Source organism: Trachemys scripta, chromosome 11 (genome assembly GCF_013100865.1).
Source record: "Trachemys scripta elegans isolate TJP31775 chromosome 11, CAS_Tse_1.0, whole genome shotgun sequence".
Classification (NCBI taxonomy): Eukaryota; Metazoa; Chordata; order Testudines; family Emydidae; genus Trachemys; species Trachemys scripta.
This window is the reverse complement of record NC_048308.1, coordinates 24,307,028-24,327,905: the sequence shown is the minus strand read 5'-3', so window position 1 is coordinate 24,327,905 and position 20,878 is coordinate 24,307,028. Positions and strand designations below refer to the sequence as shown.

Here is a 20,878-nt window from a genome sequence, read left to right as displayed (position 1 = left end):
AATGGAGTTGTGGCTACTAGTATCTGGATTAAGTTTTGTCCAGTGAATGAGTATTTGTATAGTTAGGCTCTGTTTTATCTGCATAAATTTTATTTTAAGGAAAAAATAAGCTACACTCACAACTCTGTTGCCAATTTGTTTTAGCGTGACAAAAGTTTCTTTATCATTTACTGTAGCAGTGCTGCTGTAGGCAATTAAGGGATAACTTTATATTGTCAACTTATTTTGACATGTAATTATATCTATTGTAGGTCAGCTCCATTACATTTGTAATGGAACAAAATCTTTGTTTTCCTAGAGTTCACAACAAAGGCTAAACTGGTTAAATAGATGGCACTACTAAGTAGATGAGATTTAATAAGGCAATGATTGGCAAGAAAGAAGTCTAGAAGATATGCCATCATTCATTACAGGAGAAGGCATGAACAAAGCTCATAGGTCTCAATTACCGTCTCCTCCTGGACACCAAAAAAGTTTCAGACTTACACATTCAAGTCAAGAGATGAAAGAGTAAAAAAACAGATATCATAAGCAGCTGAGCTGGTTGACGTTTTTTTGTTTGAAGTAATTTGTCAAAAAGCCCAAGAAAGTACCTACATTAATATTTCCTGTTTATTTTGTCAGCAGCTACACATTAAACTCCATGTTCTATGGTTGATAAGTCATTAAACCAAATGTGAAGTTTTCAGAATGTGCCTCCTTATTTACTCTGTTTGACGGGATAATACACTACAATCCATTTTGTTAGGGTCTTTTTATTGCAGATCTCATTAATTTTTAAAATTAAATCTCTTTCGAAGTATTAGCTATTCAGGCAGAACAGTCAGAGTAGTTGCGTTATTGGGTAAAAGATTTTAATGGAATAATTCTTATTATTTAATGAAACCAGCTTACTGCATGTATTTTAAAACGAATTTCTGATATTAACAGCCATTGGAAGATTCCATTCTAGGCCATTCGAAATCCTGTCCAACTCACTTGTTCTAAGGCTTTGCCAACACTAGCAATATTCAAACCCGTAAGTCACAAATGCTGTAACTCTGCCACCTAGCCCACTCCATGCTAGCATTTTCATCATTGCTACCACTGATGGAGAATCACCAGTGATTAATTACAGGTCTACATTTTATTAATGCAGTTGCACCCAAAGCTACAGGGATTCTACCCATATTTTTATACTATGCTATCACTGTGGCATGCAAGTGACTCTAATCCAACTAACTGGCCCAGAATTTAAACTAAATTGACTTCTAGACACATTTCAACAAGAGATTGTTATAGCTTAAACAAACAGATTTTAAAACGGAAATTTAGTGGCATGGCTTTAAGTGTCTGGGAATAACAAGAAGATACCTGTTTATATATACACACACACACACACACACACACACACACACACTAGTCACTATGGGCTATGTGACAGCACTCCCTTCTGCAGTCTGCAATCAAGAGGAGTTTTGCCTGAGTAAGGAGAGATTATTATGGCTCCATGCTTTCCAAAGACCATGAGCCTCATGCCTCAAAACATTCACTTATCCCATGTCAAAATAAATACTGATAATTTGCTATTGTATAACACCTATAATCAGAGGACCTCAAAGCAATCTGCAAACATTAATGCTAATAAATTAATCCTTGTAACTGCACTGTGAGAAGGTAAGAATCCCTGTGTTAAAAAAAAGGAAATGGAAGCACACAAAGCTTAAACTACTTGCTCCAATCAGAGGCAGAGATGGGAGTAAACTTTAGGTTGCTCAAGCCCCATTCTCCTCATTTTTCAGACTAGCACTCTAATTGACACCATCAATCTGTCTAATACATTTTTTACAAGTGATTACTGACATTACTGGGTAACTTGGATCACAAATTTAGGCTTTGAACAATAAAATAAATCAGAAAATAAACTTTTTTTAAAAAAACTTTACAGATGTGTTCTCACAATAGTTAAAAGCATTATTTCCGCCCCCTACTACAATTACTAGAGCAGCGCTCAAAGACAGATCTCTGCCAGTTAAGTCTCTCAGACCTGTGATTTACTTAACACATTTACCAGAGTAGTAAACAGTAATACCAAGCTCTTATATTACACTTTTATTCAGTAGAACGCAAAGCACTTTATAAAGGAGGTCAGTATCATTATCCCCATTTTACAGATGGGGAAATTGAGGCACAGAGGTGAACAGACTTTGTCCAAGATCATCCAGCAGCCCAGTAGTACAGCTAGGGTAGGGAAGGGGGGCGGAAAAAGTGTGTTCCGGGCTGGAACCGAAGAGTTCAGCGGGCAGGAGGGGGATTAAGACTGGGGCAGGGTGTTGGGACGCGGGAGGAGGTCAGGTGTGCAGGCTCCAAACGGTGCTTACCTCAAGCGGCTCCCGGAAGCAGCAGCATGTGCCCCTCTGGCTCCTAAGCGGAGGCGCGGTCAGGCGGCTCCGTGCACCGCCCCGTCTGCAGGTGCTGCCCCTGCAGCTCCCATTGGCCATGGTTCCTGGCCAATGGGAGCTGCAGAGCCAACGCTTGGGCGGGGGCAGCGTGCGGAGACCCCTGGCTGCTCCTATGTTTATGGGGGACATACCGCTGGTTCCAGGAGCCACATGGAGCCACAGCACACACAGAGTGAGGCAAGCCCCCAACCCCGCTCCCCAGCTGCAACAGAGCAAGCCCCCGACTCCACTCCACAGGGGGAACTCGAGGGCCAGATTAAAAGGTCTGATGGGCCGAACGCAGCCCGCGGGCCGTAGTTTGCCCACCCCTGCTCTATAGTCTCTCACTAAAGTGCCATGCATATCAAATTGTTAATAACCAATAACAAGGGCTGATCTGAAACTCCATGTATTTGAGTTAGGGAAGCAATATAGAAAAACAGTGCATTATACTATTACAGAGATCTGAAAGAAATACAAAAAGAAAAAAACTCAGCAAAGATATTTTCCAAAGCCTAACTACAGCAGACACAACTATATCGGATTCCTGTACAAAAACCTATTTTATATTAATGGGTCTTTGAATCACCTAAGGAAAATGAAAAATCCTGCAGTGAAATGTTACATTTTGTAACAAGATTGAGTTTTTACCATTCAGTTCATTGTCTTCCATCTGACCCATTACATAACAAGTCATTTTGCATTTACCTTTATGTGAAACTCCAGGTTTTCATCCATGGAATAGATGTGATCAAAGATGTCATGTGCAATTCTTGGAATTATTCCCATTAACTGATGGTCGTGCAGCTTCCCCTAAAGACACAATGGAAAACTGTAACTTGGAAAGGATTGTTTGTGTGTCAAAATAGAGAAGGCCTTCCTCAAACAAATCTTCACACAGTGGGCACCTCTGAACACGTCCCCTGCTCTCTAGGGATTTGCTTGATGTAAAACACACATTAAAAGGTAGCAGAGTGACTCAGTGTGTTAGCACTCTTCACTCTACAAAGTGCCCACTAGTTTTGTCAGTTGCCGGCATTCTGTGCAGAATGCTCTCCTACTGCCAATCACACTATCCAACTCCGATTTAACTCAGCGAAAACACACAAACAAAACCCACTCAGAAAATATGGAATGGTCTTCCTGGTTAAATTGAGATGTATGGAAACCTGCAGAAAAGAAAAACCTCCTGAAGCTGCATTCATCAGACTCTATTCTACCACTTCACTGGTTCAGGCAGCTAAAAAGGAATCTGGGAAGGCGGGTATTTTGGTTACACTGTGGCTTGATTTTGTTGGGCAAGCTGCCAAGATGCAGAGTCTTGCAAACAGGACCATTCTCTTAGTGGGCACAGCCAGCTTCCTATGCCCTATCAAGCAGCTCCAAATATTAAGTAAAAACAGTTTCCCCTTTCTGTTGCTTTCCTTTATACAGATGAGTAACCTTAAAAGTGAATTATGATCAGAGCTTGAAACAAAATCTTTCTATGAAAATAGCAGAAAAAGATCTCACACCTTGTGCAGTCATTTACATTCACACATAGTTAAAGAAAGGGCCTGATGATACAATAGAAAGGATTTTTTCCAGTGATTATGAAATATTATTGGAACATATGGACTCAAGAAAGATATGGTCTGCAAAAACAAACCCCATAAAAGTGTTAACATCACTAATAAAAATGGTCAACATCAGAGAAGATGTTGATTTCAGTATCATACCGCTACTTTTAAAAATTGGGTAGATGTCCATGTTGCTATGAATCATAAGAAATCATTTTAAAAATATAGTCAGTAGTCATTTCTATGAGTAAAACCCATTTCAACTGTAAAAGCAACACACAAAAATCAGAGCAAGTTAGGAAGAAAAAACTGCGAATTTACAGACTAGTTATATAGCTTTTTATACAATGTACAAATTTCTGGATCTTAGTGGTTTGTCACATACAACTGTCCTACCCATCAGTCAGCTATTATTACTGTTTTCAGATACAGTCCCTGTAGACACAACTTGCTGCATTTAAATACACTGGAGCGGGTGAAGTGACAGTCATCTTATAAACATTAAGCCAGTATGACAGAAATTAAACATGAAAACTGGTACGTTCTATATATAGCGGTCTATCTCAAGGATTTTGTTCAAAGTATCCACTAGTTTTCTGCCCTTGAATTACAGATCCTAGGGAAAAACAGAATCAATTATACTGCTACATGCCCCTTCCTAGAAAAGCAGAACTCAGCTATATTTAGACCATGAATAGTCAACTAATGTTAAAACGTGTATATGTTTTGGTATTTATACAAAGTTAACGTTAACCACTATATAGTTTGGCTTGGAAGAATTAGATTTTTACTGGTAAATGTTAGTAAACATGATTTCACCATATAAATACAAACCACTGTAAAAGTATTTCCATCGACAATAATTAAAATTTACAGATAAGCAAGCTAAGAAAAATGCTGCCTGACAACTTTGTGTTTGTTTTAATTATATTTACTCTGTATATATTGACAATTTGTGATTTAATGATCATAAAGTTTACACTTTTTGAATCTCAATGTCTGTCATTAAATAACTGTCTCATCTCCTCAATTTCCCACAACTTGGAACACTTAAATCAATAAAAATTTAAAACTAACAAACAAACAAACAAAAACTTAAACCCCATAATTTCACACAACTGAAAATTTAAATCAGTGCAAGTAGAAATGCTCAAAATAGACATTGACATTATCTGATGGGGAAAAAAAAAATCAAATTCTGCCAACCCTATATGTATGGCAACCCTTTCAGCTCCTCAAAGAATGAGAAGCCTGCATTGCTCAGTACAGTGGTACGCTGCAGTCAGTGAGAAGAAAAATAGAGGTGATATATTAAATTAAAAATAAATTGTTTTTGAATCCCTGATTATTTTGGGGGCCGGGGGAGGGAGTGGAGATGATCCACGCTTTACCTTGCCACCAAAGGGCTCATGCCTCATTGCCTATGTCTGTGCCATTAAGACATGATATTACGGAACTGGCATTGCAGTATAACTTTAATGCCATTAATTCCTGCCCTTTGGATCAGTCTGCAATCAACTTTGCTAGCACACCTGCCCTATAGTACTGCCTGGAGTGTGCTTTCTCTAATGGGAAGAGAATATCTTACACAAATCCCAAATAAATGACAATGTAAAAACATAAAATATAAAGTTCTCCTTTCCTTAATGAGCTCTCATGCTCCACCCTCTCCTTACGTACATAGGCCAGTCCCAAAAAACAAAAGGTCTATGTGAAAAAAGATAAATGAAGTGTGCATGCAAATTGAAAACCCAGAATACACTTTGTAATCCTCTTCTAGGGCCAAGCCCTGTTTCCATTGAGGTCAATAGGAACTTTCTTCAATGGAAGCAATATCATGCTCACAAAGACAACATTTTTCCTCCTGCCACACAGAAATACTTTTTTCAAGAGGCTCAGCATAGTGGGATTTATTAACATTTGCACATTGTGATGCACTGAAAGAGGAGAAAATTTTATTCTACTTCACTATAAATCGAGTTTCACTAAAATCAGAGTTCACTGAAGCAGGTTCCACTGTATTAGAATTAAAAAAAAAAAATCATATCAATGTTGGAAGGCAAGAGAAACCAAGGTGGCCTAGTCACACAGAAGTTACAGCTACAAAACTCTCATTGTTCCAGTTGTAACCTCAAGAATGGTTTAGAGGAAAGTTCTACTGTTGCCATCCTGACAGTGCTGTCAGTGAACACACCAAAACAGCAATGCTTTGCTCATTAAAACCCTTCATTTTAATAAGAACATTATTTCCCACATTTTAACATGGGCGACAAGCAGCAGCTAGTGAACTGTAACACTGAGACAGTGCTCTTATTTCAGGCTGTTGACACAACAACAAGGACCTATGGCAGACTTGCTTCTGAAGAGTCTAGCGTGAGCTCAAAGCCCATATGAATCAATTGAATATAAACTTACGTGAGATTAGTGGACAAAAGAAAAGGTACCTCCCTATACATGCAGATTGATACAAGTCTTATCTAGTTCAATGTAGCTCTCTCAGGCTTACAAATGCAAGACATGGGTTTACTAGAGCTCCATTGTACTACTTTGTCCTGTTAAGTGTAACACTGAAATGTGAGATATTTCACGTATATTACAGAAAATCCACCATAAAAGCTTCACCTTAAGGATTTAATATTTCTTCTATTTTAGATCACCTTATGTATTTCCCCCTTTAAAGTATTGTAATGGCATTACAAGAGGATGTTGGGTTAAAAAGAGGGATTAAAGCTGAAAACAGACATGATTCCTCTTTAAATGTGACAGGTGGCTTTATTAATTTTTTTTTAAATTAAAAAAAAAAAAAAGGAAGAAAATGCCCCTTTTTCCACAGCAGGCAGTTTTCCTTATCAGAGTCTGTAATTCTGAATATAAATTGACTTAAAGAAATCTTTCCTCATAGTACGTGAAAGCACCAGCTCAAGCCCTGCAGACATTTTGATTTAATTACATTCTGAGCTGGTGGGATGACTGAATAATCCACCATCTGTGTGGATTGAGTTGATGTTTCCTCTCCCCTCCCAGCCCTCAATTTACAAAAGGAAGTAAGGGCAGACTTAATTAGACATGAGCCATCATTGCTCTGTAAAGGAGCAATTGTGGCAAACAAATAGCAATTCTACAAGCACCTGAAAACAAAACAAAAAAAATTAAAAAGCTGAAGAAAACATGACTGGCTTTCTCCCTACACCTTTAGGTTAATTAGGTCACTTGTATTAATTGTTCAGCAAATCTGCTTGATGCTGCTAAACAAGTTTGAGTAAGACTTCTTTCCTGGTTGGAGCTGCTTCTTTCACAGCCTTCTATTTACGGTTTGTAGCTTGAACTGAAAATATGCTGGAAAAAAACGTTATCCAGCTTCTTATATACTGACTTTGGGAGGCTCTTGCTGTGAGACAGATCTCAGCCCAACGCTCAGACTGCATCACGTGTAAGTAAACCCATCACACAATTAAATGTTTGCAGAGATTCAGAGGATTAGATCAAGAGATCAAAATATCATCTAACTGCCTGTGCTTGTAGGGTACCTTCCCCTTGTTAAGGGTAAGATGCCCTGAGGCCGCAGACCACATTATACTTCTCTATGCTGGAAACATTGATATACTCGGGACTTCAGCCTTTGGCCTTGCATTCCTCTCTTCAAGAGCAATGATTCAAATGCTCAGCTTTTTATGCTGCAGCATGCGTGAGTAGAATTCCCGTAAGAGGATTGCAAGTGAGAAAAACAAAAATTGAAGGATGAATTTTCACAATGCGGCATTCAAGATGAGTACACAAACCCTTATTATTGCTTTTGTTCTGTGATTAACAAATCCCATTCTAAACCTCTAAAAATACATACATCTAACCTGGTATGATAAATCTGGAGAAGCTGCAGTTTGCACGTGTCATTCACTGTTCCTTATGTCAGCTACTTATCAATAAAAACCCTTGAGAAAATTCTACACTGAAGAAATCTCTACAAGCATTATAAATAAGACATATGTATGTCTTCTTATGTGCCATTTGTATGCCACAGAAGTACAATTCATTTTTCTAGGCATCCAGATTGTCTGAAGTAACCGATTCCATTTAATTCCCAAATTCCTACTCAATTACAATCAAATATTGCTACTTTACCTCCATAGTATGTGTTTTTCCCGAAGACGTCTGTCCATAAGCAAAAATTGTTCCATTGTAGCCTTCAAGAACATCTGCAGGAAAGAAGAAAATAATCAAAATCCACATTGTTGTCTTAAATACTGCATTTTCAGAAAAGTGTTTAGCAAATCACTATTTACATTGATCAAAATTCAATAAGAAAATGAAGAAATTTGTGGAAAGAAACAGAAAAGCACGTAGATGCACCAAGTCACTATGTTAATGAAAAAAGTGGGATTTGATTTCTTTACAACAAGATCTAATTTAGATAATTAGAAAATCATTTGTACCCCCTAAATTTATCAAATACTGGAGAGAAAATGAAAAACTCAGATATAAGTTTGATACTACCATTTCCATACCCATGGCATTGGCAATATTTACAGCTTCATTAATTTTCCAGGGAGTAGTGGGGAGGGGGCAGCCTGAGAGCTGGAGGATTTGGGGTTTATTTTATTCTGATTATATTTGCTGGTGAATATTTATCTGTTAAGGCAGAATAAACAATCCTTTATAATGTGTTATTAGCACTATGTTTTTAATTTATAGAATGGACGCCTATAGAAGTTTTTATAAAAACTAAAAAGAAATTAAAAAATGGAGTAACCAGAAAGTTCTAAACAATGAGTTATCACACAAAAGATAAGCACTCTAAAAACCAGAAACATACCGTAAGTATTAGTTTCTACAAATCTAAATACAGGAATCTGCAAGGAGTGTTAGCCAAGTGAAAGCTGATTTACCCATGAGAGTAGGACGCTTTCCTGGGCAATGGCCATCTACTTACAGCAGCTTTTATTACAAAACGCTAAAATATACACACCACTTAAATTTCTAACCCTTATGGCTGCCAGTAAACAAGCAAACCAAATTATTGAATATGAATCGAGTATAACCAAATGTAGTGCTGTCTTCCTAGGTCTCTGCAGAGGGACAGCGCCAGAGCCTCTGTGGCTGCTCAGAGTTTCCCTATACTACCACAGAGTGAAAAATGAACATCTTCTCAACTTCTATTGCTGTACTTTCACTCAGCAGTTGCAGAGGCAGGCACTGGAGCCAACGTAGCCCACACCCTCTCTGGATAGTACAGACCCGGCATGGACACTGGGTACTCACTCTGCCTGCTAGCCTGCTCTGAAGCTCACACAGAGGTGTCTTCACTGCAGTAGGATTCAAGCTAGCCTGGATTGGCTCACCTGTGCACAGTTTTTGCTGTGTAGTTATACCCTCAGTGTGGCACGGTGTCTCATTCGGACACACCTCTTGCCACTGAGGAGCAGTATAAAGTATCAGAGACATGCCACCTGCCACTGTAGCACCCAGGAGGGGGGGGGGGGAAAAGAGAGAACGAGAGAGAGACCGCGTATGTGTACACAAGAAATAAAAATGCTCCCCTACCCTTCTAGCATGCAGAGAAGGCTGAATGGAGACTTCAAATTGGTCAACCAACTATGAGCTGGAAACTGGTTTAAAAAAAATAAAACAGAGTCCCAAGCAGGGTCCAAGGACAATAACTTGGTAGGAACTCCAGTACTCGGTCCTTTCTCTGGTGCATACAGGATGAGGGAAAATGAATCCTCACCTCGGCACTGCCCTTTGACAATGGGCCCTCCATCTTTCCTAGCAGTCTTTGGCTTTTAGGTTTAGTCCTCTCTGGCTATTAGGTATCTGATAAGATTTCCAACCTCTGTTTCTGTGCAGGTTGATGGGTATCAGGAGGGTACGTGCATGGAGGGGCCCAGAGAGAAGAAGAGAGAGATTAACAGGAAGGATACATTAGGAGGGAGATGGAGATGAAGAGGGGAAAGTGAGACAAGAAAGAGAAAATACAGGGAGACAGTTGAAAATATAAATGAACAGGAAAGCAGGAAAAAAAAAAGGGAGGTAGTAGAGACTGAAGACAACTCAAGCAAAGAAACATCATAATCTGATATACAATAAGATTGAAAAAGGAAAAGGAGCGAAGTTATATTTTAAAAAATATATTAAAAGAAAGTTGATTGGTACAATGTTATAGTACAATACAGCACACAACAGTACATAATTGTTTATTTACAATGTAAGCGGGTTCTTCAGGCGCGCGGGGGGGGGGAAATATACACAGGTGTTCGTAGCACTCAAGGATTTTTAAGAACTCAGGCTAGTAGTACTGGTTAAATTTTTCAGGTCCTGAAATCAAATGATCAGATAATAATGCAGAGCACCAGAGTATCTGTGCATCAAGGTGATTAAAATACATTTGCACTCAGATCATCTTATCTCCTCTTTCCATATATAAAAATATCACAGAAATAAAATGTAGCTTTCCCCTTCCCTAGCGAGAGAAGGCCTGTAATAAATTCACAAATGGAAAAAAGAGTATGAAAAGAAGTCTACTCTGGTATAAACAAACTAGTCCATGAATTCAGCCCAGCCCATTATATTTACCAAAGGGCCTCTAAACAGGTCTGAGTTTCTCTTTATTATTTCACAACATTCATTCAGAATTCCCTTTTGGAAGAAGCATCTTATTGATTTGCAGTTAAATGAAGCGTGAGCTCAGGCAGACAGAAATGCCTATAGCAGTATAAGCCTGAATATTATAGAGACAACAGCCTTCCCAGAGGTCTGGTTGTAGCTAGCCTTCAATTATTTATAGGCCCTGATTCTGACCACCATTATACCTGCCTATACCAAAACTAAACAAATTCACTTGTAATTTCCTGGGTGCGATTTTAATGCCATTTTTCTAGAAAGCTTGAGGCACATCAGACAAGGTGTTTAGAAGGTCTGATGGTTAGAGAGGGGATTCTCTCATTTAACATTTTCTTAACTTTTGTGGATAATCAAAACTTTAAAATGGCTTGCCCTAGAAACTCAAATGTTAATCTAGGCAACCAACAATGCCTGGGGCAGCCTAGGAGGGTTGTCATGGGTGGCTGGATAGGGAGGAATGCCTAAAGCAATGAAAATCTGGGAAATAGCTGTGGTGGTAGTGAAAGCGGGAGGGAGAACCAGAGTTGACCTTAGGGGTGGGCGACAGCCCAGGGCGCCATAGTTGAGGTGGGGGGGTGCCATGGTGAAGAGGCAAGGGTGGCGGGTGAAGCTTCCCCTGGGCCCCAGCCACTGCTCGCAATGTCCCTCATCTCCTCCCCTCTCTCCCCCAAGGCGGGGTGGGGGCTCATAGGGAGGAGAGGAAGGAAATGGCAAGGAGAGGGGCCTTGCTGGGGAAGGGGGTGGAAGAGAAATGCAGCGAGCTGCGGAGGTCTCATGGAAAGGGGGTGGAGGAAAGGAGGGTCACACAAGGTATGGCTTGTGAGATATTTAAAAATTCAATTTGCTGAACAATAATATCATGCCAAAATACACATAACATTATCTCTAAAGTTATGAACATAAGCACGTTTCCAAGATAAGTCTGGGGAGAGGCTATGCCAGTTCCTCAGAGACAAAGGGCAAGCTGACGCCTCAGCCAGGTGTCAACAAGGCTGATGGACCATGATGTGCTAAGAGGCCATTTTTTGGCAAGGAAGGGGGTGGGGACAAAAAAATGTACATCTTAGCAAAAATACTGCATGGAGCTTCCTTTCTTCACCAGACTGCCTCTCCCCTTGGCTCCCAGGTAGAACTGCTTCTGAGAGGGAGGGGGGACAGGACTATAAAAAGAAGGGGCAGACAGCCCAAGAGATCCCTCTCTCTCTCTCCCTTCCCACCTCATTCTCTTTACCTGTGAAGGACAAAAGGAAACAGCATTGGACTCTGGGGGAGGGGTCCTGACCTGAGAGTTTGGTCAGTAATCTGCTGCAGCATATGGTGGGAAACTTTGCTTGAATCTAATATAGTTTGTCAAGTTCAGCCCTAAAAGACATTTTATTTTTATTGTAACCACTTCTGACTTGTATGCCTCATTACTTATACTAAAAATCCGTCTTGTTATAGTTAATAAACTTGTTTTACTGTTTTATCTAATCGATTGTGTTTAAATTGGAGTGTCTGGGTACTCTATTTAAAATAATAAAATAGCATAGTATTCCCTTAAAGGTATAAGGGACTAAATATATTTGTAATGTCCAGGAGAGGGCTGGGCAATACAGAACATACATTTCTGGGGAACAGCTGGACCTGGGGATATGTTGGAGTCACCCTGCAGCATAGCCAAGGCTGGTAAGAGCCAAGGCGTGGCTGGCTGCAGCACACAGCCATATCTGGGAGTGACTACGGGCTGGAGGCTGTTTGTTTGTGAGCCGTCCAGGTTGGAGGCTACAGCAGCAAAGCATTATAAGGGGCACCCCAGATTACAGGGCAGGGGCGACACAGCTATTCATTAGTCTGGATTGTGCCCCGCTATGTCATAATGGTATATTACACAATTGATATGTAACCTTCACTGGCTCCAAAATTAAATACAGCATTTGCTTCAAGGGGTTGGTCCTGACCACTAGAGCCCTGAAAGTTCTAGGTTCAGGTTTTCTCACACCACATTCGGATGGATGTGTGCACATGCATATATACACTTGGTTCTTATCACTTTCTATTTTCTCTCAATCTGTTTTCTGTCCTTTTGGCTTGTAATCTCTTTGTGACATGAACTATCTTCCTCTGCTCTGAGATAGAGCCTAGAACATTTAAGGTTCTGCTGCAATATATAAACAAAGAGGGTTCCACAATGGAAAGCTTTCCACGTAAAATGTCCTCTTCCTTTGTGAGAGAGATTTTTGCTTTGGCCTTTGTCAGTTATATTGCCTTTGGTGACTGCAGCTCCTGCAAAGAGTCATGGAGTGAGAAGTGGTCTGTACACATTTACACACACACACACACACACACACACACACACACACACACACACTCGAGTGCCCCTCTTCTGAGTCATCATTAATTCCTGACCCAACCGGTCTCTACAAACACATTTTAAGTGTTATTCTTTTCTTCAAACTCTAAAATCCAAATGAAACTAATCCTTAATCCAGGATATCCCCCTGTACCCACATGCCTGCCCTCCCTGCTTCCCTCGATCGACACAGTGAGCTCAGCCATTCAGCTATTACGGTGGGGTAAATATTAGTACATGCTGACCACTGAGGATCAGGTCATATGGGACCACATTCTCTGGCCCATTCCAGTCATTTTTCTCCTTTGTTATCATTCCTGTCCTTGCTACTTAGCCCTCTCATACTTATACTCTCTCACAGAGTCTGTCTGTTCCTTTCCACCGTTTCTTTTTTTTTAAAGCAGTGTTAAAGAATAGCCTGTAAAAAGAAACACTTAAACTTGAAAATAGGGCCACTTGTGTCCTTAAACCTGTTTGTAGACTCTGTATAATGAAAGTTTTCTTGCATGTGTTTTTAAATTTAAAAAAATTACTTCAGAGCTCCTATTTTCTGTGGAGAATAAATACTTTCCTCCAGAATTCATGAGCCTTTTTTAATTAAAAAAAAAAGGGGGGTGGAGGGGCCTTATTCTGCTCATTCTGTTTAAACAGGTTACTGGTATTTATATCCGATACAAGATCCTAAGGCAAGACTTTTAAACATTAAATATAATCTAAAACAATAACCAGTTTTAAAAATATTGTTAAATCAATTATCCTAGAGGTAGGCAGTATAATCCAGTATTTCTCTTCCACCTACAACTCTATAATTAAATATTCAAAAAAGTACATAAGTAACTGAAAGAGATAGTCAATGGGCTATTCAATGAGAACTACCCAAAAAGCAATTACCACAAAGAAATCATTAAAACAATTAATTCATTGTCTCTTCCTCCAAGGCTGCACATACACAGTAAAAATTGCTACAACTAAAAAGCAAAGCCCACTGAATAGCTAGTGTTGGCCATTACATATCAACCACGTAGTTTAACAATGTCTAGTAACCATGGTGTTTAATTCCTTTCAGTCAGCAGTATTCTTCCAATAGGACAGTGCATGAAAGACAAAGACCTCAGACCTAATCATCTCTCTGTATAGGAAAAAAGCTGAAGCCTTTTTTTCTGATGATAAAAGACCAGATCAGAGTGGGAAGGAACAGGAGGGCAGAAAATAGAGCAAAAGAAAAAAGAATGAATATACGACCCACCATGGCCTATTATAATCCTTCAAAAAAATGGATTTTACAAAAATCACCACACTGGAGAGATTAACAAATGCCTCTAAAATCTAGATTATTATACTACATAGATTGTTTCTGTACAAAAGTGTATGGTTTCATATGGTCCACATACATAAGGATATGAAAATAATTTGGCTTAGCTATTGCTGTTTATTAAAAAGGACTCATTTAGAAAATTCTACTGTCAATGCAATTATTATAACCGTAATTTTAGAAACCAGCGGTCAGTCATTAAGCCAGCTGGCATTCTCCACAATTATATTAATCACAATGAAACCACTGGGTCCTGTGAGAGTATATTTTGAATAAAGATGCAAGAGAACTATTGGAAAGCTACTTAAACATAAAACCAATGAGTCTGGCACCCAGGATGCCAGCAAGATAACATCAGTAAATATTTTCAATGGAATGCATTCAATCAGTGTTTTCCAAAAGCTTTTGAAAGCTGAGTCCCAGTTGAGGAAAATGAAACAAATCATTCCCCTACTCCCTCAACCTAACTCCCATTGTGTTGCTAAAGGCAGACCCTTCCTAATTTACACAATCCCTATAATTGGGCCCCCTCCTTTGGAAAACATTGGGTGTAGATCTTCATAGCAGGATACTACTTTTTTTTAATACCTTGAGCCATGAAATAGTTAATGTTGACATTTAAAACAACATCATTGGCATTGGAGTTAAACCCCATTAAAAAGAATGAGGCAGTTCAGACCTCAGAGCTGTTGTTTCAGGCTCTCTATGAACTCAGATAGATGGATATCCATCTGTTCAAAACACGAAGTGAGTGTAGATTTCCTTTGCAACCATAACAGCTGAAGACACAGCTTTCATTTTTGGGGGAAGGGGGGCGGGGAAGGGAGATTCTGGAGAATAACAGAGGTGGGTCCACACTTCCCCAGCCAGCCCTTCACACCCGCAGGGAGCATGCCTCACACAGAGTAACACTGCATTAAACAACAAATCGATGCACCTCTGGACAGTTTATAACACCCTAAAGGAGTATTAAAAAGCTTTAAGTAAGGCTGTCAAGTGCTTTCAGCATCCAAAAAGTGCAACTATCTGCCTTGGTGTCTTATTTGCCATGATGAAACAGATCTGGGCTGACCCTGAGAGGTCCTGAACAGCTACATGGCCACCTGCTATTGCTCAGCCCCTCTGGATCACATCCTTAGAGGGTGTTGAATAAGTTCAGGGTTCTCAAGTTAAAGCATAAAACTGAAATGACTTATAGTAATTTTTTTTTCAGATACTGGTGTGCAATCTGACCGTCACTAAGGTATGTCTACACTGCATCTTGGAGCGTGACTCCCAGGCCAGACTGACAGACACATGCAAGCTCTACTTGAGTTAGTGTGCTAATGAGCTAGCCAACCAAGCTCAGGCCCCAGGGGTCAGGCATGCTCATAGTTTGGTGGCTAACCCATGCCACTGCCCATGCTTCAAAGTCCACATTGCTATTTTTAGCATACTAGATTAAGCAGAACTAACGCATGTCTGTCTGCCTGGGCTGTGAGGCATGCTCCCAGCAACAGTGTAGACGTACGTTTTTTGTGTGTTTAGCTTCCTTTAATGGGTGCTATCTGTGCTCAAAGCAGCAGCAGAATCAAGCCCTTCGTGTTCTCTTCTTAGACCAGGGGTCGGCAACGTTCAGCACGTGGCTCGCCAGAGTAAGCACCCTGGCGGGCCGGGCCAGTTTTATTTACCTGCTGACGCGGCAGGTTCGGCCGATCGTGGCCCCCACTGGCCGCAGTTTGCTGTCCCAGGCCAATGGGGGCGGCGAGAAGCGGCACGGGCGAGCAATGTGCTGGCCACGGCTTCTCACCGCTCCCATTGGCCCGGGACGGCGAACTGCAGCCAGTGGGGGCCGTGACCGACCGAACCTGCCGCGTCAGCAGGTAAATAAAACTGGACCGGCCCGCCAGGGTGCTTACCCTGGAGAGCCGTGTGTCGAACGTCGCCGACCCCTGTCTTAGACAATAAACATCTTTGAAGCCATAAACTGTTGTAGTAAAGTACCTCAGCAGCAGCTGATCTTCATCCTTTTAGCAAAACTGAAGTTTCTCATCTTTCTTGAAGCCAGTCTATCATCTTCAGTTGGATAGGTGACCAGGCCCTGTCCTATGGTCCTACCCACATTTAGGAAAGTTTTTAGAAAGCAGTCTCCACTACTGTTTTGTGGGATTTTTTTTTTTCTTTTTTCAAAAAAAGGTTCCTGCTAACATGGGTTTAAAACAGTTTCCATAGTCACAGTACAGCAGACAAAAACATGTTAAACCAATCTTAGAAAGCCATTTTCTAGATGAGGTGCTTTCCTATTGTTTTATCTAGTGGAGGAAATAGTTTCTGACAGTGTTTTAAAATGATTCCACACTTACTAAACAAACTGTGTTTAACCCACATTAGCAGAAATTGTTTTTAAAACGCATTTAAAAGCTGGCTCCTACCAGAGGATGAACTCCAATATAAATGGGACAATACAGCTTTTATAGTTAAATCCAGAAAAAAATTTGAGGTTTACATTTGCTGTAATAGAGAGCAATTGTGACATCACTTACCTTTAACAATCTGCTTGGCACAGGCATTATAAACTTGTTCCTGGGTCGTGTTTGGTGGTAACACTCTATCAAAGACATAAGGTTTTGCCTGCTGAAATAATAAAACACAAAGTAATGTTTTAGAAAATGGTAAAAACCTATAGCCAAAGCAGTAAGAAGGCAGAACCCATTTAATAAGCACCCTGATAAAAGGCATGGCTGTTTAAATTAGGGAAGATGTTCAAAGCAACAGAAATGATGTATTTCAGTGAACAAACAATGAATAAACGACACATCTGGTGTTGTCTGAAAATCTGTTCCCAGTCATTAGCAAATATGGAGTGGCACATGTTACCCTCAAATTTCCTATGTATTTAGCTCATTGAATTGGATAAAGTTAAAGAAAGTAGAAGGAAACAATGGGCTAAAATGTGACCAATGTAATCCTGAGCTCTTCCCCATCTCTTCCAGAATTTAAGATAGAAAATCCATATTTCTAATCTATGATTGAAAAGGAATCTGTGTCAAAGTTCATCACAACTTTCTACTATTCTCACTGTAGGGGTAAAGATCACTGAAGACAGACCAAATTAATTCAAATTATCATCAGTTTTAAAAGCCCTGCTTTGCTGTCTAACCAGCCCCATATCGATCTTGAGTGTTGTTAGCATATTTTGATTATTTGGAAAGAAAATAGCTGGGCTTCAGCTAGGTGCTGAAAAAGCAAATAAGTTGAAGCATAGCCGTAACCAAAGAAAAGAAGCCAAGGAGTGGAAGGCCTAACCAGTTAGTAGACTAGTCTTTTACTCAAAGAATTACAAAGATTTTTGGCTTGAACAATATGAATGCTTTTTTGTGCACTAGAAACAAATATGATTACAAAGTGAAGCACATGTTTATGAAATGAAACAAAAACATTTGGCTTAGGGGATTTTATTATTGGGATTTTCTCAGGTTGCAGAGGATGATCTTACCACAGAAACAAAGTTAGCCATGGATTCTAAATACCATGGCAAATGGTGCACTGAAAAGACATGAATAAGTAAGTGGAAAAATGATACATGTGCATTAACGAAGTGGAATCTGCTTTTCTTCTTTCTGGCAGCAACATGGGATTGGTTACAAAGAAATACATGCCAGCTATCCTGAAATAAACCTTTGATGTGGAAGACGTTAAAAGGTAAATAATTTTTAAGACAAAAGCTTAGATAGCATCCTTACAGATCAGTAAAAACAAGTAAATGCTAAGCTATCTTCATTTAAAATAAGATTTCTTCAGTTAAATGCCATGAAGAACAGAAGCCAATTCCTCTCTCTCTCTCCCGTTTTCCACCAAAGAATGCAATACCTCCAATCCAAAATACAATACTTGTTCTAAAACAGCATTACAGGGATTTCCAAGCAACTGATTGATGGCTAAATCTGCCATAATGGTCACACTCTTGTCAATCATGCAATCACATCTGCCATCTGTAGCCAGCTGTTCAAATATTTGTGCTTGACTCACTATTTTCCTGTTGCACTCTGATTTACTTTAAGCTAACTATGTATCTGACACTTCCATAACTCTGAACATTCACTTCTTAAACTACAGTAAAACACATACAAGCAAGATAAATATAAAATATATTAGAAAAAGCTCATCCTTAAGATATGAAATACTGTAGATAAGAACATATATTACCAACCATTTTTTTTTAAGTTGGAGGCAAATAAAACTATGTACAGTCCTGTTGTAATAAAGCATGTGTGGTATATTCTCAAAGCACAGATCTCAAGTAGCCTATGTGAAATTAATTTAGTTGCCTTCATCCAGTTCCTAGTTAATAGGTTTCCATCTCTCTCTCATGCACATGCATGATCCCCTTTTTTGATATCTTAAAGGCTTGTCTACACTGGGAAGTTATTCTGGAATAGGGTAGGGTGTTTAAAGTGCTATAGCTATTCTGGAATAATTCCCTGAGTAGAAAAAAGAGCATCTTTTCCCACTTCAATTTAATCCACAATAGCTATCCTGGTTAATTTCCCCACGTAAGGCAAGCCATGAGCAGAAAGCCCAAGGAAGGACTGAATGTACATGGAGCCTGAACTACCCTCTCACCCACAGAGACATTTGCCCCAGGTTAGGGTTGAGGCACATTAGCCAAGCAATACGGCAGACCTTGCACCATATTGTTACCATGTACACAGAGAGCTTCAGTCTCCAAGGCAAATCAATCCAGCTCTTTCATGAGCACTCAACAAGAAAAATGCCAGAGATCTTCAAGAACTCAGGTAGATGATCCATCATAATTCTGTTGTACACAGCTGAAAGGGTAAATTTCACAAGCACTATCTGCAAGTTACAAACATTAAATTGTTTTATTGATCAAACTAAACAGTAAAAGAGTGTGAGCAAACAGCTCAAAAAATGCCATGTAGGTTAAATTACCTCATACAGTTCTTTTGAAAAAAATGCCAGCTAATTTATTTTATATCACTTCTAGCAGTCTCACCACATTAATTTTCAACCCAGATGATCACTTGCATTTCAGAAAGGAGAGCTTCAAAAATGATATACTAATAGCAACAATAACTAACTAAGGAAAATTAGACTGCAAGATTCATCACAGCTGTCTAGAACCATTAACTTCTAACCTTATGAGGCATCCCTGAAATCACACTAAAATTAGAGATGGACCCAAGGCACAAGTTTGGGCAAGCATTCAAACTCCTAGAGTAGGGAGCTCTTTAGATCCAGGGCTTTGGTATAAAGTAATCTCTAACAAACACTGTTACTAGTAGCCAAATTCTGAAGCTATTAAAGAATGGGTCCCAATATATCCAATTCAATGGACAGTACTCTCTCTAAGAAAAGTTATAATTACATTTAAGGTAGTGTAAACAGGGTTCTCCAACTCCTCTATCCTCCTTAGGCTACCATCAATCCCCTACCATGAGCTCCTCCCACACCTGTCAGTTTTTCAGGTTTAATCGTAACGTTGTTCACACCTGCCTTTATAGAATACTTTTAAACATTCCAAACTCTTCACACCTTTGCTTTGTTTTTTCCACATGTGAAAAAAGGTACAAGTAGCAAATGTTTTATAAAATGGACTAACATGAGCTCACTTTAACTTGTAACATCAACATACACACACACACCCTACGTTAAAGGAACATTAAGACTCCAATACCAAGCACTCAAAAATTAGGAAATGCAAGAATTAAGGTAGTCTACAACCTTAATTCAGACCCTTTATGCATATGCATGACAACACCGTTTTCAATTACATGATCATATATTTTTTGCACAATATTATTGTGACAATTGGGCTATAACTTGTGCCTGCTTAGGTATTTACCATTGAAAATAGGTTAAGACATTTTCAATAAAGAATGATATAAGCAGGTACAAGAGAACAACACAGAGACTAAATTAGTCCAAAAAGATCATAGGCCTTGAGCAAATTCAAGGACAGTGTTGAAATCATGCTTATATAAACAGATGGGGAACTGGAAAATAATGAACCAAAACTGGTGTCAGACATTAGGCCTAATTTGTTGACAAATAACAAGAGGATGAGCTATTCCAATCACCATCCCCTTTTTGCATCCTTAAAAATTTTTTTGAGGAAGAGAGAAAAGAACAGATGTAGGCTACTGAAGCAAGCCTCATCATCATGGCTGCTATCTTCCCCATCTTCTGGAACTCAGAACCTTCTTTATCCTAATCCTAAGAAATAACTTGATCAGACCAGGGCAGAGAGGGGGACCCAGATAATATCGCCACCATCTGCCAACTCCAGATGAATCTCAACCACTAACTTGGGATGAAATGTGATCAGACTAACAGCAACAACAACAACAACAACAGCTCCAGCCCACCTCAAACCTTCTCTTTTCCCCAAAAGGACAGTTATTACCATCCTTGATACCCTCTAAAAGACTGTCAAACAAGGGGGGGGGGTTCCCATCTAAAAACTCTCTCCAGCTAAAGGGAAAGGAACAAGGGATGTTGTTAAAATGAAAGCCTTACTTAATATTTTACATTTCAAATGCTGTAACTGGTTTCCCTCCTTTTCTGTATCTTTAATAAAAAGTTAGAAGGATTTTTAATGGTGTCTTTGCCATGGCATTAAGCAGGCTGAGGTCTCTGT

The 20,878-nt window shown here is 39.5% G+C and overlaps 1 protein-coding gene across 2 annotated transcripts in view; it reads right to left on the bottom strand.

Moving 5' to 3' along the window:
* The window catches only part of KIF5C (kinesin family member 5C), a 132,012-nt gene that overhangs the window by 71,157 nt on the left and 39,977 nt on the right, over positions 1 to 20,878 (bottom strand). For both annotated transcript variants that reach the window (XM_034785871.1, XM_034785872.1), the window contains exons 2-4: positions 16,761 to 16,851; positions 8,099 to 8,172; positions 3,129 to 3,233 (exon numbers count right to left, since the gene is read on the bottom strand). In XM_034785871.1, the coding sequence (XP_034641762.1) occupies positions 3,129 to 3,233; positions 8,099 to 8,172; positions 16,761 to 16,851 (270 nt within the window). The remainder of the gene's footprint in view (positions 1 to 3,128; positions 3,234 to 8,098; positions 8,173 to 16,760; positions 16,852 to 20,878) is intronic.